Raw genomic sequence first — 17,983 nt, 5'->3', positions numbered from 1 at the left:
CAGTCAGGGGATGAGGAGCAGAAGGCGGTTGGATAGGGGTTGGGGGGGCAGTTAGGGGCAGAAGGTCCTGAGAGGGGGCGGTCAGGGGATGAGGAGTGGGGAAGGGTTTGGATGGGTTGGGGTTCTTAGGGGGGCAGTCAGGGGGCAGGAAGTGGGAGGGGGCAGAGGCCAGGCTGTTTGGGGAGGCAGAGCCTTCCCTATCCAGACCTCCATACAGTTTTGCAATCCCAATGTGGCCCTCGGGCGAAAAAGTTTGTCCACCCCTGGATTAAACAGACTTTAAAATATACACTTAAAATGGAAGTCAACCCCCTGTGAAATGAAATTCAATTCTGTGCAGAAGTGCCACAACCGTCACTCATTGTTGCTGACTCTCACCATTTTAATCCCAAGCCTCAGCTAACTGGTGTTTTCTTCTTAAAGCCCAGGCTTCTGGATTCATGCCATTATGTGAGAGTCTGAGCTGTTACTTTAAAAAATGAAGGCACATTTCTAACCCTCATGGCATAGGAGCTGGAACTAGGAGTGCTGGGGATACTGCTGCACTCCCTATCTTGAAGTGGTTTCCATCATATACAGGGTTTACAGTTGGGTTCAACAGCCTTCAGCACCCTCACTATACAAATTGTTCCGGCACCCCCACCTCACGGTCACAGAAAAGAGTTTCAAAGTTCAAAAAGCAGAAGACAAATAAAAAGAACTCTGAATTTAATATTTGTTCAAATCTCATGAATTTTAGCCAGCATCACAGTTGTTGGGTGGTGCCTGACTCATGGTTTTTCAACAGTTGGGTCATTCTTGAATTAGTACCCTGAATAACAGATTTCAGAAAGAAGGTAGTAACAGCTCTGCTGATTTATATGCCCTTGGAGCCTGATCCTGCCCTCCGGAATGCAAATGGAGCTGTGCCCAAGTAAGGTGCTCAGGGCTGGACCTCAGTTTTAAAGAACAAATAAAAATACTCCCAACCCTCACTAACCAGCACTATTGTTCTTGAGAACTGACATGTAAGAGTCACACTAAAGTGATCCTCCATCAGGAGGGAGAATTAAATAGCAGGAAATTATACTTATTACAGAGCACAGCCTTGACATTGTGAGTGGGATAAGCATTCTCATTTCATTGAACATTAACTTGTTTACTGCCAGAGGTAGGGTTCAAATGTATTAAGTAAGGTCTGGGCTCAGCAAGCACAGAGTTAGGAACATTTGTTGGGGGTGGAGGGTTAGCAACTGCTGTGCATAATATGAAGCTGTGAATCTAGACTGCATTTTGTCTCCTAAAACACTGTAACCAACTATCCCTTTACCATGCTCCAAACCAAGGTTCTTGTGCCATGAAGATACACTGTGATTTGCAGAATTAAAAATCCAAGTCAAGAACAGCAAAAATCAATGGGCCAAGTTCATAACTGATGTAAATTGTTCAACTCCTCGGAAGTCAATAAAGCTATGCCTGCTTATGGCAGCAGTGTGCTGGCTTAAGGCTCCTTCAACAGCACTAATTCATACAGCCACAGTGTATACATGATGCTTGTTTCTCTTAGTAGATGTGGAGCTTAATACTATGATGTTTTAAAATAGATGCCCGAAAACATACATGATATGCAGAGTGATTGAATTAGCCTCAGTAGAAATATTATCTTTCCCTTTTCCTCAGTTGGATTTCAACTGCACACTTCAGCATTATGACAAGATTTCCAGATCTGGGTTCCTGAAGTCAGGCTCCCTAGTCCCTATGTGGGCATACACACATATGCTCATGCATGTTCAATGAGGATCACTTTAAATTTACCGAGCAAAACACTGAAGTCAGCGGGAGCTGCAGATACTCAGCACTACCGGGGTGTGTGTGGGGAAAACGGCCACATATTTCAGTCCTTAAATATGGATTTATTAGCCTGACTTCATGTAGTCAGGGTTGAAAAGACACAGCCTTACTGTCTTGTAGTTTTTGAGTATCCACACACACTAAAATTTTCAGTTATAAAAAAACACAATGTCCAGAGAAGAGGAAGGACTTGGGTAGCAGGAACTGGGTAACACAGGATGCGAACTACTCTTCCCACAGCAGTGCACCAGTTATCTCCCTAGGGAAGAGGCCTTTAAGATCATTTAACTTTAGAAAAGGCATCGATGTTCACCACAGCTGTACGCTGGAGAATGTAGAGGTCAAAACTACTGACTTCCAACAGAGACGACAAGAATGTCTTTCTCGGACATCCAGAATATGAAAAATTGAAATCCCAGACACTCTGTCCAAAGCCAGGCTTAAGGACAGGACAGTAACTTTCAAACATGCCTCTGCGATTATTCAGTCTTCTATATCAAAGACAGTTTACATGTTTCAGGAAACTCAAATTTAACCAGATTTACCCTTGACAAATTAGGAAAAGTAACCCTGGAGAGGATTCAACGAGTCTCTATTACAAACAGAACTTTATCATCTGTCCCTTCATTGAAACTTTCATGAACTTTGCACACTAAATAATAAGGTCTTCACAACAGCCGAAATTTAACAGTGCAGGATCAGAGCCTCCCTATCAGTAAGGGGGAGAAGGTAGAAGCTGATGTAATTGAGCACTGTCTACCTATATTACACTCTTGTATACCTAAGGACTACCAAACAACGTGTATGACACTGAACTTAAACATGTGCTCAGAATTTATTAGATTGGACAGTACTTGGGAAGATGCTGAACTGGCAGGTAGAATGACAGACCAAATTATCCAACAGACCTTCCCATATCTAAGATTTACAGGCAATGAGAAAAAATTAGTGAGTGAGTTTAGCTTGCTTCCAGCTAGTTAGTTAGTTTCCCGATCTGACACAGGCTTATAAACACCTACAAAAAACAAGCATCTCCTGACTGATTAGGCATTTGTGTTTCAACAAAGCTGAAAATGTTTAGCTACCAGGAAATGAGCTCCCCCACCCCTTTGCATCAAGAGGCACACTTATATTTGGATTCACAGGACACAGGGGTTGTCAATTAAAAAAAAAACCTGAAGCTCTTGGTCTGTTGCTTTGAATCATATCTTTGGTATTCAGTTGTATTTTACTTATGTTGGGGTATTTGGGGTCAAAACGTAAAGCCAAGATTTCCAAAGCCCGGACAGGAACTTTGGGTGACCAACTTGAGACATCTTAAAGTGGCCTTGATTTTCAGAAAGTGATGAACACTCACCCTCAGAGTAAGGCCTCTAAAAACTGTCTCAAATCAGCCACCCAGAAGTTGTGGCACTTAATCAATAATTGCTTTTGAAAGTCTTGGCACAGATTCAGATCACACTTAGGCTACACTGACTAACAGGAAGGTTTCCCTCTTGTGGCCAACATGTCCAATGTCTCAGGTGTCCTGTGTCCAGGTCCACAAGAAACCCCTTCCTCATCACATATAAATGGAATAATTCAAGATGAATACTAGACATCATAAAATACGATGTTTCTACAGTTCTATAAGGGGGACGGGGCGGGGGAGGACAGGAGAACTCCTACAAACATGAACAGTAACTAGTTTTTATGGTTAAAAGTATACATGCTTTTCAACTCAAAAAGCAATTAGGCTACTGTAAACAGAACAATTGCTAGGCAATTTGTTTATTTTAGATATGCAAGTGCCAACTTAAACCGAGTAGTCAACTGATGCTGTACACAAAAACGAGTAAAACAAAAACAAACTTCTCCTGAGAACAAGTGGAATCAGAGTCTTTTAACAGTGATCCCCCCACACCATCATCACACCACAAAATTCTGGATAAGAGAAAAAAAAAAAAAGTTACCTGAAAGACTTCAGATATCAGAAAAAGAACATGGCAGGTGCCAGGTCATGAAACAATGTATTCCTCTCAGTGTTTAAATGGAAGATTAAAATAAAGATTCTTTCTGAGTACAGCTACTAGATTTCAGTAATGAAACCCAATCATAAGGAGATACCAGCAATTTGGCAGTTATAACTTTCAGAGCCCTGAGCCATGCTGAAAGCATCAAAGGCCACGAAGGAGCAAACATGATAGTAAGGTACAAACAAACAAAAATCCCATTTCCTCTGAACCTGCATTGACAGGCCTAACTCAAGATAGAAGCAACAACCGCAGCATCAATCTGGAACTTAAAAGATAAAGATGTTATTTTCCTCCTAATTGTAAGCATCTAATTTAGAGATAAATATTATATTTGGGCTGGGAGAAAGGAAGTTTTAAAGCTGAACTTTCTAGTTTTTAAAAGTTAGGCATGAAACATGGACATGGACTGTTAGGCAGAATATTTTTTTCAACACCCACATCCACAAAAATATAAAAAGTTTGTTTAACCTTTTATTCAAAAAAAATTCCTTAGCAACATTTCACTTAGGCCATGTCTACACTAGAACTTATGTCTGCAAAACTTTTGTCACTCAGGAGTGTGGGGGGGGGGGGGGGGAAACAAACAAACAAAAACAAGCAAACAAAAAACCACCCTCTGGCCAACCTAGCTACAGTCGCTCAGTGAGCTGTTTTTATTATGTTGACAGGAGAGCTCTCTCCCGTCAGCATAGAGCATTCCCGTAGCTGTGTTTACGGTGGCATAGCTGTATCGGTACAGCTGTGCTGCTGTAAACCCATAAGTGTAGTCATGACCTTAAATATTATTAAAGTTATCAATTCAATTAAAAGTTTTGGACCTAAAAGCTTTACATGTCTCTTTAAATAGGTTTTATTTGAAATGTGTATTGTTCATTAGGCAAGAATTAATTTCACTCTCTTTGAGAAGTTGCCTTGAAATAATTAAATGCAGAAACCTGTTTCAGCCTCGTGAGAATTCCAAAGCACTGGTTTGCAGGTCATTTTGCAGTTCTATAGCATTATTGTTCTAAGGTAATGGATTTAGCTGAATCCAGACAGTGAATTAATCTGTACAGGAACTCTATGTTCTCCTGGAAGTTTCAGTACTTGCCCTTCTACCTGTCCCCTATAGGGTACATATCTGAACACCAGCCTGTAATGCAGTGGTTCTCAAACTTTTGTACTGGTGACCCCTTTCACGCAGCAAGCCTCTGAGTGTGACCCCCCCACCTTACAAAATTATTTTAAAAAAAAACAAAAACCTCTTTTTTTATATATTTAACACCATTATAAATGTGGGAGGCAAAGTGGGCTTTGCGGTGGAGGCTGACAGCTTGCGACCGGCCCCATGTAATAACCTCGTGACCCCCTGAGGGGTCCCGACCCCCAGTTTGAGAACCGCTGCTGTAATGCAAGATGCAGGAGAGCGGAGCAGAGTGTGCTACATTCTTACTGAGTAGTGGGATAGTTATGGGACTGACCCTTCGTTTGTCAAAAAACAGCCTCTTAATAGTGGCGGAAACCTTCCTTGCCATTATTTGTCCAAACTTTCACCATCAAAGAGAGACATGGAGCACTTTCAACTGCTTATGCAAATGTTACTTATTACTTTGTGCATATTGTCACTATAGCCTGGCCTTTCTATACAAAGCTTAGAAGAACTGTAAAATTCATATGCAGGAATGATCATCCCTGAACACAAGGTTCAGCAAACAGGGTTAAACATTTAACTCTTGCATTGCCAATATCACCCCTATAACCTTGTGCAACTAAACGATGAAGCTCTCCCATGATCCCACTGGCTTCAATGAGATGTCTCATATGAAGGAGGACTGGACCTAAACATAGGATTCAAAGCAGGTCATAGCCCCTTGACCTCAAAAGACTGTAGGAAATGGAGTATAAATCTGATACTTTGTAATTGAAGCTCTGCATGTTAAGAGGCTTTCACCCATCTTCCTATGCAAGTGCAATTCCTAACAACAATTGAACCAGAACAAACAATACAGTGTGTGGGGCCCAAGTGACAAGTATCTGCTACCTTAACAAGATGTCTGCTTTAAAAAAAAAAAAATTAAGAAAAGGAGAAGCATTTGTACCATTTACTTATTCTGATTTTCACTCCTGTTTAGAAGACTCCGTTGTAAAAGCGATGGAGCCATCAAACTAGTGGTGAAAATTTGCTTGAAGAGGAGGAGGAGGAGTCTGGGCTGCTCCAAAGCCCCACATTGCTGGTGGTTTGCCATCCTCCTCCTCTAACAATTTAACAGCAAAGGGCTTTTCACAGTATTTGACAGATGCCTGATCTCTCATGTTTACCTTGCATGGTATTTTAAATACTTGAACCTACATCAAAAAATCCTCTTCATAAAATAAATAAAGCCTCTTTGGTGGCAGTTTTATTTCCAGCAATTGGGCTGGATGGGGGGGTGGGGCAGAGGGGAGAAAAAACACAGGAGCCTTAATCTTTGAAAGAGACAGTTCCAGCAATGTTTGTTTTGAGCTAAAAAGCTACTTGCTGTGCCTTGCATGCCAGTGATCCTTTCATTTCGCTATTATGATAATTGAGCAATAGAGCACATCGAAAGTAACTAGAAATTGGCAATTTTCGTTGCATCATTGCTGAAATAGGGGAAGCACTTCACGGAGCGTTTTTGCTGTCTTCTTCACTACTTACATAGTTTAACTAGATAAGATTAGAGTCCTAAACTATACTTAACTGCTGAGACTTTATTCCATTAGACAGGCCAAGTAATCTGGAGTGGAAGTTCATGTTTTACCTTTGTTTCTGATGGAAGAAAGTTTGAATTTCCATTTGGGAAAAAGAAAGGCAAAGTGAAAAATAGCTATAGCATTAAAATCACGCAACATCTAAAGGACGGATCATTGTCTGTGCCCAGAATCCTATAACTTGGCAATGATGAGGCTGTAACTCTGACCAAAGAAGCACCCAGGGCCTGATTCAAAGGCCAAAGTCAAAAGTAGTTTATAGATCTCTGTGATATCATCTTTGGATGAGTACCCAACATTCTGAATCAGTCCCTATGGCACATTTAGCTTTTCTGAAATGGACACGGAGAGCTGACATTTCTCATATTTGTTCTGAAAGAGTTGGTTCCTTCGCTCCCTCTCCGGCCAGGGGCTGTGAGAAAGAGATTAGTAAGAATTCCATTCTGCACTGAAAACAGCTAAGGAAAGGAGGGGTGAGGAAGAGGAGGGAGTGCTTATTTACCAGGGTTTTTTTTTAAAAATTTAAATTAACTACTCTTTTGGGGGGTGGCAGAACTCAAAAATTGTTTTATTTATAAACAAAAAGGTTTGGCACATGTGAAAACATTTTGTTCTTAAAGTTCAAAGATGCTTCACAAACACATGCGTTCTACATGGAAAGACTAAATGTGCAGAGCTCACGGTAACACAGTATAAGCTGATACCTCTTGACTGTCAAAATCATTTCCATGCACTGAGCAGCCATCCATAGACCCTTGACTTGAATCGTACTCAAAGTCCACATTAGAGTCAATTTTTGCACCAGCTCAAATACAAGCTCTCTTGGTAATATATGCAGAGCTGGCAGCATAAGGATACAACATTCCTGCAGGGTTAGGACCTGCCACTGTCTACTACACACTTTCAAAGGGCATTAGAAGGGGCTAAGGGGTACTGTCAGCTTTTCTGATAAAGCTTTGGTACTGCAGAATCAGACAGATATTTGAGTGATTACACATTAAAGGGTATCAACACCGGATAACTAACTATCTAGTGTAGGATTTCATCTTCCTCCTACTCCTCAGTCATCTCTGTCCAGGAGTCTGCTGACTGCAGAACAATTACCATTTGGCAAGGCAGGTTGTGAGAAAGAGACAATACAGTGCACCTTCAAGAATTACTTTTTTTCCTTATTATTTGCACTGAAGTAGGGGACTGTCCTGAAAAACCTCGCAATCTAACCCAACAAGACAGAGGATGTGAAGGGAAACAAAGGCACAGAGAAGGGATATGACTTGCTCAAGGTGACACAGCAGGTCAGTGTCAGAGCCAGGATTAAAAACCCAGGTCTCCTGACTCCCAGCCCAGTGCCCTGAGCTCTAGATCACACTGCCTTGACGTTTTTCATTAAGATAAAAGAGAGCGTCCTTGAGGGCTTGTCTACGCAATGCAGCTTTTAGCAACAAGGCTGTGTCGAGACAGCCTTGTTGCTAAAAGTCAGCGTGTGCGAATGCTGTATCGGTACTTTGTCAACACTTTTGCCGACAAAATACTTCTAGCCCCGCAAGCAGCGTTAGCTTTGTCGGCAGGAGAACGCTCCTGCCAACATAGCCACATTCACACGGCCACTTGCGTCAGCAAAACTTTTGTCTTTTCCGGGGCTGGCATTTTTAAGTACCCATGAAAGAAAAATGTTTTGTCGACAACTTCACAGTGTAGACATACCCTCAGACTGGAACCTGTTAGTCAGCAGCTCTGTCTCACCCTTTTCTTGAAGCAAAGAAATTAAAAGCAAGAATCTAAGTAGATATGGGGACATGGCATTGACAGGTATTTTTCATGCACAAAAGCGAGGAAGTTCCAGTATGCTGAATTCATGTAGTTTGTCAGTTAAAATATAATCAAATATTATACTTTACTGATGGTATCATACAGATGCTCAAGCGCTTTATAAAAAGAGATAAGACATTTAATCATCTTACTGACGTAAACCCAAACAAGTCATTAACACGGACAAGAAAACCTCTGCTACACCCTTTCCTTTTCTTTATCTGCACCCCTTTCCTGGTTTGCCAAGCCCAGCCTAGTCAGAAGGGATGTACAACATGTCAAATAGCAATGTGGATTATCTGTTCCTCTTGCAGAAAAATAAGGCTGAAAGTCAATCCATGGTAATGATGTGCTAAGTAGAAGTTATGCTTTGATAGGTTAGTTTGAATATCAATTTGAATGGCTACTGTAAGAAATGCAACTAGCAGATTTTATTGACAGACATCTGTGGAAAACTCAAAGAAAAGAATCCCCATTAGAGGGACACCTATCAGGCTAAAAATAATTTTTAAAGGTTTCAGACCAAAGTGTGACAGTGTCTCTTTAATTCTATTAAGAGTAAGAAGTGCTTAGTAAAGTTGATACCTGCTGGCTCTAACACAGAAGGGAGAAAGCAGCTTAGATGCCTCAAAGCACACAGTGTTATCCAGAGTATTTTAATATAGTAAAAGGAGAGAGTTGGACTATGCCAAGGGAACCAGAGGCAGCCACTGTGGCAGGTGACAGCAAACCCGCTGTATATTGTCTATTGGAGCTTGGCCAAAGAAGAAAGCTGGCCGGGGAGCAAAAAGTAGTTTCTGATCTCACCTTCTCTACACAGCTAAACCTTCACCAGGAGTCTTTCCTCTTGACTCTCCCACATCCCCAAAATCCTGAGCTCATTTGCTACCTCACATGATCTAAGTTCTGTGGCAAATATGATACCTCCTGAATTTACACAACCTCTAACATCTGGAACATTTTCCTTTTCCCATAACAAATCCCACAATCCCTTATCCCCCCTGCTTCAATTCATCTCACCCTACTTCCCAAAACTTCCATCATTCTCATCTCCTACTCCTCCCTGCCCTGCTCCCCACTGCCTCCTTTCCCTTCAAATGCACCTCATTGTGAAAGCTCCGGTCCTTCTGGCTGCTCTTGGGTCTAGTTCTGGGATCTGGTCCAGCTGGACAGCTCCTTGCAGCTTTGGGTCCCCACTGGCAATGCACTTGACTCTTTCCTTCCACTAGCAGCTCTCTTCCTGCTGAAGGTTTTGTAGTCTTCTCGGTCTTCTCTAGCTGCAGCAGCCACTAGGAGGTGGTGAAATTTACTGCTGCTCTTTTATAGATGCTTCTGCAAGCATCCAGGTTCTGCAGCGAAGAGCCTCAATACCTGTTAGAAAGCCTGTAGAGGAGGAGCCGCTAGCACCATGTGACTACCACATGCTCTGCAGAGCACCACTGGTAGCCACTGAACCTACTTAAAGAATTGCTGATATAAAAATAGCAATACCAGTTGGACTCATTTACAGAGGAAGGCTCCGGTCCCTGGTCTGACTCGTACATGCTGGATTCCCACCTTACTCCAAGTTGTTGTTTTACAGAATGCAAGTCCGAGTTCTTCTTCTAAGCAAAGGTTCTTCCAGATATTGCACCAACTTAGCTCGTAAAGAGCATTAGCAGCAGAATCTGCTTAACCTTTGCCGTCTGAATAGTGACCAAGCGCTGTCAAGTTATTTAAATAAAATAAGTTCAGGCATCTCTTTACGCCAAGAATCACTAGCCTATCACTAGCCCCACGCCTGAAACCAGAGCTATGCACCTTGAACTTCAACAGAACTGTGAAGGACATGCTTATACAAACCCAATGGCAGGTTCAGTGCTTTAGTCATCGCATCTCTGCTGAAATTCAGAGTTTTATCAAGTTGTAGACGCAATGGTGCAGGATCAAAAATCTACAGCAACAGCATTTTACTCGTACTTCTATTAAACTGCAGTAAAAGAAATCCCAGACACACACACACACACAAAAAAAAAAAAAAAAAAAAAAAGGCAGCGGCTATTTCTTGGTATGCTGTAGTCATCTGTATTCCTCTAGATGATCGCACACAAAAGTTACTTTGTTCTGGCTCCAGACATCTTGCACAAGGCTGGATGAAGAAGAGAAAAGGAATTGTTTAAGTTCTCACTCTAGTACTTACATGATTCTCCTGCTTTTGAAATAAACCAATTCCTTAATTCAGACAGTGTCTTCATTTTGGCCCTCTTTCTCTTCTCAGAGCAGTTTACTATTCTTTGATGTTCTGTTCCATAAGATGGTCCATGAGGTATAAGCATTTCATTTTCTGCAACATTCTACAAACTAATGTAGCTGCATCCTGGTCTATAACCACAACTAATGTGAGCTGTAAACAAGGTAACTAGAACAACATTCTTTCAAAGCACAGTTTCTAATGCATTTGCATCTCGCACAAGAGAAACATTGCCTAGACCTGCAGTGACATCTTCTTTGCAAAGCATTTGTCCATTGAAGATAAATTAGTTTGATTGTAACTTTTGATGGGCTCAAACCAAAACCACAGATCTGAAAATTCTGAAATACTGAAGTGTTCAGAATCCAGAGATGAATTTTGCAGCTTCATCCCAGCTTTAATTGCAGCTCCTGTATTTGCTTGTATTAGCTTCATTTTTCCCATATGAATTTGTCTCTTGAAAGACACTAGCTTGGCAGCCAAGGAGGATGAAGCTACAGAACAGGTGCAGCACACCTCCCCATGATGCCCTGACAAGATGCCTCAACCCTGAAAGAGAGGCAGCCACCCATAAAGTTGAGAAAGGAGTTCTGTCTCTATGCCCAGTCAATCCTCATACTCTGTGCTGAGACTGCAAACTAAGTGACAATTGTACTGGTGGTTTGTAGCGTCCCCACCTGTCCACTGGGAACTAGACTAATGTCACCAAATATCCACTGTGGGTTACTGCTTTCCTAGACAGGATTTGACCTAGCAACCTAGAGGTAAGGTCCACTGATCTTCCCAATCCTCCATCTACCAATTCCCAATTCAGTTAGTATGCAGCTAGCATATACTACACTGTACGCTACCATCTAAGACAGCTCTAGGCATTGGTCATGGACTCAGCCTCCACCTCCTCAGCCACGCATTATAAGTGACCCAACACAAGAGTACAGAAAAAGCTTCAGTCCAAAAGAATAATCAAAGCTAATGAGTTTGACAGCTCATTTCAGCAGCAACAAAAGCCAGCCAACCTTCTCTAAAGAATGGTCTTTAATACCCCATGTACAATAGGGACTCTTGCAAGGAAGATCTCATGAAACCAGATTAAAGTGTTGAGCATTAACATTGTGCCCATATAAAAACGATGGGAATGTTGAACTTTAGAAAATGATGGTGCCGTTGGCATGTTACGTAGCTGTAGGCCCCTCTGCTTTCCATAAGCTCATCTGGTGAAACGGCCTTTCCTCCCTCTCTCTCCCACACAGCCTTTAGAAACAAACAAACAGCAGCTGGAGTAGCTGACACAGTACAAGTACTAGCATTGCGCTATTTCCTATGGGGTCTCAAGATACCCCCTGCCCTTCAAATGTAGCCCAAGCAAGATTTACATTGATAGGACACCTTTCATCCCACAAAATCCCAGGGTGCTTTGCAAATCAGTACATCAATTACACCGACGAAGCTCACGTCACTCTCTGAGGTGCAGCCTCCTCTGGGGTGAGACTGAAGCCAGCATACAACACTGGATGCTAATTTTAGGCAGGAAAGGAAGAATATTGCGTCCAACTGAAGCTGCTGTGGGAGATACTTTAGATATATGACAAGCAACATGATCTAGCAGATTGAATCCCAGTCAAATTCCCTGATTCCTGGATTTTATGACATCTGGCACGTCACTTTACTTATCCGTGCCTCCATTTCCCTTCCCACTCTGGTTTGTCAGCTCTTCAAGATAGGAATTGTTTCATATGTATGGTGCCTGGAAAAATTGTGCCCAAATCTCAGTTGGGGCCTCTAGATTCTATTGTAATACAAATAATAAATAAAATAAAAATAAATAAATAATAAGCAGCAGGTAGATCACCCAAGTTGGAATTGGGCTAGCACCCCTCCGCTTACAAGAAGTGACCATACGTGACTGGAACCTTGGTTTTCCATTTTATCTGAAAAAAGGCACTTCCATAGCTATTCCTCCCACATTCCCATTCTGTGAGATGGTTCAGGACCACCCTTATTTTTAAAAGCAACAAAAAACAAAAACCCCACCCTACAATATCAAACATCCTATCACACAACAGAGCGACTTCAGTGTCTGGGGTGATCACCCTAGAACATAGGTTCTCAACTTTTTTCTTTCTGAGGCCCCTCTCAACATGCTATAAAAACTCCATGGCCCACATGTGCCACAACAACTGTTTTTTCCTGCATATAACAGCCAGGGCCAGCATTAGGGGTAGCAAACAGGGCAATTGCCTGGGGCTCACATGAAGCTACGTTGCTCAGGCTTCGACTTCAATCCCAGATGATGGGGCTCTGGGCTTCAGCTTTCTGCTCTGGACCCCAGTGAGTTTAATGTTGGCCCTGCTTGGCGGACCCTGCTAAAGCCTGCTCACAGCCCCTCAGGGAACCCTGGAGCCCTGGTTGAGAACCACTGCCCTAGAATACTATGGTATTTCTGAGGAGTCACAAAGTGAAGTGATGAATTCACTGCCAACATCACCTCCTATGCTCTTTTTGACTCTATAGATTCTTTGCAATACCCTACTTTGCTCATGGGATCTGAAAGGATCTTGAACCCAAGTGCTATTATAAGACTGGCAGATTCCTCCATGTTTATGCCCACAGGCCATAATTGCAAATCACAACTCTCTACTTACTAGTCTCAATGCACCCTTGCCATTGAATTGAGTTTGCCCAAGGACAGCATGACCTTGCCAACCAGAAGCAGGTCACCCACTGACAAGGGGTTCATTACTTTAGAGCTCTCTTTCGCCCTCCATTGCTGGTATTTTTAAAAAGATGCCATTTCCCACACTTTGTCTCCTCTCCTGTTTCCAAGGCAAACACAAGCCAACCTTACTATTTACTTCATCAGCAAAGGGGTCAAGATAGCTCCGTGTTTCAATAGTTATTGACTCCTGTTGCACAGCCAGCAAAAAACAAACAATTTTTAATTTCAATGAAAGAACGGTGGATTTAACAGAAAAACAATGTTATTTTTCAAACTGGATTATTCACCCAAGAGAGAACCTGTTAGAAATATGTCAGATTTTGAATGTAACCAACTTGATAGTCATCCTTTAATATCTTGTTCTGAACAGCATTTGAGTAGTTTTTTCTCAATCATAATCTTCCCCCCGTTTTCAATTTCACATGCATGGATTTCCACATACCCAACCCCCTTCCAAGCCCAGTTTTTCATTGTGCTGAACTTCTTTAATGTTGATATTTTCTTGGACAACACGTGCAATTTACAGAACGCCTTGTCATGCCAAATCTTTCAATGGGAGCACCAATTGTCAGTAGCAGTCAGGCTAGTGTTAGGTCATCAGCTCTTCACTATGAGCACAACAGCCTAACACATTATCTGTCACATTAACAGAAGCAAAGAATTTATACGTGTAATAATGGTGTCATTTTAGACAATTTATTTAGAACCTGGAAGATGTTCTGTGTCTTGAAATTAGTTTAGAGCAAAGTGGGGCCTTAAACAATGGACAAGCCCTCTTCAACGTATCCAAGAGACCCATAACCATAGTTCTAAGAAGTTAAACCTTAAGAGCCCAATCTTGTAACCTTTATTCACACAAGTATACAAGATTGGGCATTTAGACTGTAGGCTCTTTGGGGCAGGAGTTATACCATTTACTTGTCTGTGGAGTGCACATTCATTCAGCTGTCTAAGCAAAAACAATCCTGGGGGGAGGAAAAGAAGTTTGTTCAATATGTTCTGAGCAGAGGTCTAAGATCATGATGGAATACCAATATTTAAACAAACACGCTCGCTATGCCAAACTACTGAAGCCAAGCAATGCCTGAATTTAGGGAGCAGCAGCAGCTTTGTTGTGGTTGGGCTTGTATTAGAAGTTCCTCCTTTTCGGATTTGTTACTACACATATTGTGGTACATTCCACTCTAAGTTGACTGCACAAATCCAGGCTGTTGGACTGTGTGACAAAAGATACGTTAGATGCAACAACTGGAACAGTTTTGTTTTCAACATTATTCCCACATAGAGCCAGATTCTGTCCCCAAATATAAAAAGATAAATCCCACAAAGATCAATAAGTGCACATATAGGTTTGCGCATGTACCAGAGGGAAGAGCCTGCCCGCTGAACCATAATTGCTGCACTAAGATGACTGTTACATACATTATATTTTATAGGAAAGGCCCCTTACTTCCTCCTCCTGTTAAACCACAAGCTATTGCATTATGCCAGCTGTAACATATTTACACATTCAAATGAATGAACTATAAGACAGACTTAAAAAACAACAAGCAACCATATTCAAAAATGTACACAGCAACTAGCAATAATTAGGCTTTTATCAACAGGATGCAAATAGCACAGAGCTGTGAAACATTTAACTTTTTTTTTTTTTAAATATAGTCCAGTTATTGTAGTCCAGGAAACAGCTAAATATTTAGACTGCTAGACTAGTTACCAAACCCTCAGAAATATCCACCCACAATTGCCCAGATTTTGACCATTTAAGAATAAGATCTATAGCCAAGTCTGCAACAGCATTCACATGTATTTACATAATACAAACATCTCTGTAATTACGTCTCAAGTATTTTTTAAAAAATGGCTAGGAAAAGTTTAACTGACACACACCCACTCCTTAAACCATCATTGTAGAGGCCCAAGTGTCCCTCATATTTGACTGACTTATAGAACAAGTTAATGCTGTCTAATAACTTCCAGATTTCTCAGGTTGGTTTTAGAAGAAAAAATCCCCCAACAACCAGATGTAGCTTGCACATTTTAAACTAAACTCTGTTATTCAGAACAAATATTTAAATACAACTTGAAAGTAGCAATTGTTCAATCACATAAAATGGTTTTCCAGTATTCAGACACTGCAATTTTATGGGCTAATCAGGAGGCTGGGAAGCAGGAACTCTGAAGTTCCAAGCCTGTCTCTGCCACTGACTCCCTCTTCAGCCCTGTGCAAGTCACTTCACTTCTGTGCCTCAGTTTCAGCATTTATGAAATGCAGCTAGTAAATAATACAACACATCTGAGAGGTAAATCAGTGTGTTTTATATAAATGGTAAATAGTAAACAACAGATGTTTCCTTTCAACACTACATTCAATATAGCAGCATAATATTTTATAGGAAAGGCCCCTTACTTCCTCCTCCTGTTAAACCACAAGCTATTGCATTATGCCAGCTGTAAAGCATTCCAGATAAGTTGCTATTATAAAGCAAGTATTTTATTTTGGTTTGGTTTTTATGGGGTGATGCTCTAAGATTCTCAGGCACCCTGGCCCTCAACTCCTGCAATCTTTTCTCCAGCCTAAAAGGACTGGACACAGCAAGTCTCTATTGTCCATATGTGCTACCCCAAGCTCTAAACCAAGGGAAAGCGTTACCTCTTGGGAGCAATGCACTCCCTTCTCTTCGGTGATGGGACTGTGTGTACTTTTTGGGACCATGTTGCCAAGTTCCCTTGCCCACCTGTCAGGTCAGGTTGAATGATCGGCCCTGCAGCACTCCGAAGGTGGGAAGCAAAGAACAGATATCATGACCAGAACTCTTAACCTCTGTGACAGATGGGTTAACTTGCTAAAAATTAAAGACATTAGTTTCAGGAAGATAAAACACATTTCCTTATGTTGCTACACATGAACAGAAGGCAATTTTCAGCCTGCAGCTGCTCCATCTGATTTTCAAAATACCAAAAGCAATTAGACTAATCACTTAACCTCTTAAACACATATTTTCCACAAGATTAGTTAAGAAGTTTGCTATCCAATGCCAACTTGCGTAAGGACCTGTAGCCACCAGAAAAATGTAATCTGAAGGTATTCCGATCTACTAGCTATTCCATTAAGCAGCCGTTTGCAAAACGCCACTCTATAGTTCAGACACCTGACTACACTGGTTTACACCTATTTCCCATTACTTCTTCTTTATTGCTACTCCCATTGCCACCCCTTTCCTCCACTTTTCTAAAGCTCCCTTTTAATGCTAGCTCTCCATGTATCTCTCTCATTCATATATATATATATATATATATATACACATACACACACTCTTCCCCCCCATCCCCGCCACTTTACATGCATCAGAAGACGCGAAGTTGGCCTCTTGTTCATTTAAACCGATCGTCTCCAAGGCAGACTGATTGATTGCTTTCCCCACCCCCAAAACTATTTCCTGCTGCTGCTGCACGGTCCCAAACTTGGCGAGGGAGGGGCAGGGGGTTGCTATCTGATCGGTCATTACTTCCATCCCAGCCCCCAGGCTGATCAGAGGACAAGTAACACAGCGCAGGACTGAAGCCTGCCATGAAAGTGAGCCGGGGGGAGGGAGGACATTACAAAGCTGCAGCCCTGGGTCTCCCACGAGAAAGTACAGCTGCCCCCGGTCTAGGTCACTCCCCTGCAGCCTGCCCCGGGTTTACCTGGTTGCACAAGGGGCTCCGCCTGCCTGGACGCTGCAGCAAGGAGAGGGTTAGCAGCCGCTTTGTAATCCCATGTTCCCGAGGCAGCCCCGCTGCGTTCCGTTAGGGATGGAGGCTGACGAGGGTTAATCTCAGCCCACAGCTAGCTCAGCAGCACATCCACATGGTTACTGCACTTTAGAGTCGCTCCGTAGCTGCTTAAATACGCCCGAGCGGCGACCTGGGTAATGTAGTCCCCGGCGGGCTCAGGACACCACCCAGCGCCGGGGACAGAGGCGGAAAAGCCGCACTACAACTCCCAGCATGCGCCCACGCTGCGCGGCTCCTGGAGACTTTGTAAGGGGAAAACGTTACTCTGTGTCAGATCAAAGGAATCTCTTGTAAATGCACGGCGGAGTCAAGAGCGCTTTCCTGAGCTGCCATTGGTTGAGCTGCCCGCTCCAGCGTGTGGTCCAAAGACTCTCTCCCTGCCAAGGAAAGAAAATAAGGAATCCAATTTAGGCAATTCACCCTGAAAATACATGTTCCGGACCCTTGTTTCAGAGGGATGCTTCTACTAGAACTTGGTTTGGGGCTTTCTAGCATGGAGGTTTCTATTGGCTGTCACATCCCATTTGAACTCAATAGCCAAGAATTTCAAAAATCTGTGACATAAAAATGCACTGTTGTGGGAAAAAGGATTAAGGCACAAAAAATATAGTTAAGTCCAAGGCTCTGCAGAGCTTTAGCTAGAGGTTCACAGGGGGAAAGTATGTAATAACTGTTCCAAAGAATGGAATGATGGCAGAAAAACACTGATAGTCTAATAATGTTAGATCAGCCAAATAAACCACAAGAAAATCAGATGTGAGAAAAATAAATATGAAACAAATGCAAGGATTTAACAGATCCTGGAAAGAGTAAAGGATTTAACAGGCTGTGCTTAAACTGCTATGCTTAACTGTTAGTGACTGGGGCATCTCAAAGTTATATTACACAGTGTGTTGG

General features: G+C 42.2%; 1 protein-coding gene across 9 annotated transcripts in view; it reads right to left on the bottom strand.

The window, feature by feature from the left end:
* Positions 1-17,171, bottom strand: part of ITPR1 (inositol 1,4,5-trisphosphate receptor type 1) — a 251,501-nt gene extending 234,330 nt beyond the window's left edge. For 4 of the 9 annotated variants that reach the window (XM_048856974.2, XM_075130276.1, XM_075130277.1 and 1 more), the window contains exon 1: positions 9,467-9,570. In XM_048856974.2, coding sequence (XP_048712931.1) covers positions 9,467-9,471 — 5 coding nt within the window. In that variant the 5' untranslated portion in view covers positions 9,472-9,570. Of the gene's footprint in view, positions 1-9,466; positions 9,579-16,996 lie in introns of those variants that run through there. The other 5 variants (XM_075130278.1, XM_048856978.2, XM_048856979.2 and 2 more) reach the window with 3 other exon arrangements.
* Between the last annotated feature and the right edge of the window lie 812 nt (positions 17,172-17,983).

Source organism: Caretta caretta, chromosome 7, assembly GCF_965140235.1.
Source record: "Caretta caretta isolate rCarCar2 chromosome 7, rCarCar1.hap1, whole genome shotgun sequence".
Taxonomy (NCBI): Eukaryota; Metazoa; Chordata; order Testudines; family Cheloniidae; genus Caretta; species Caretta caretta.
Note: the sequence above shows the minus strand (reverse complement) of the source record. Positions and strands in the feature narration are given on the sequence as shown.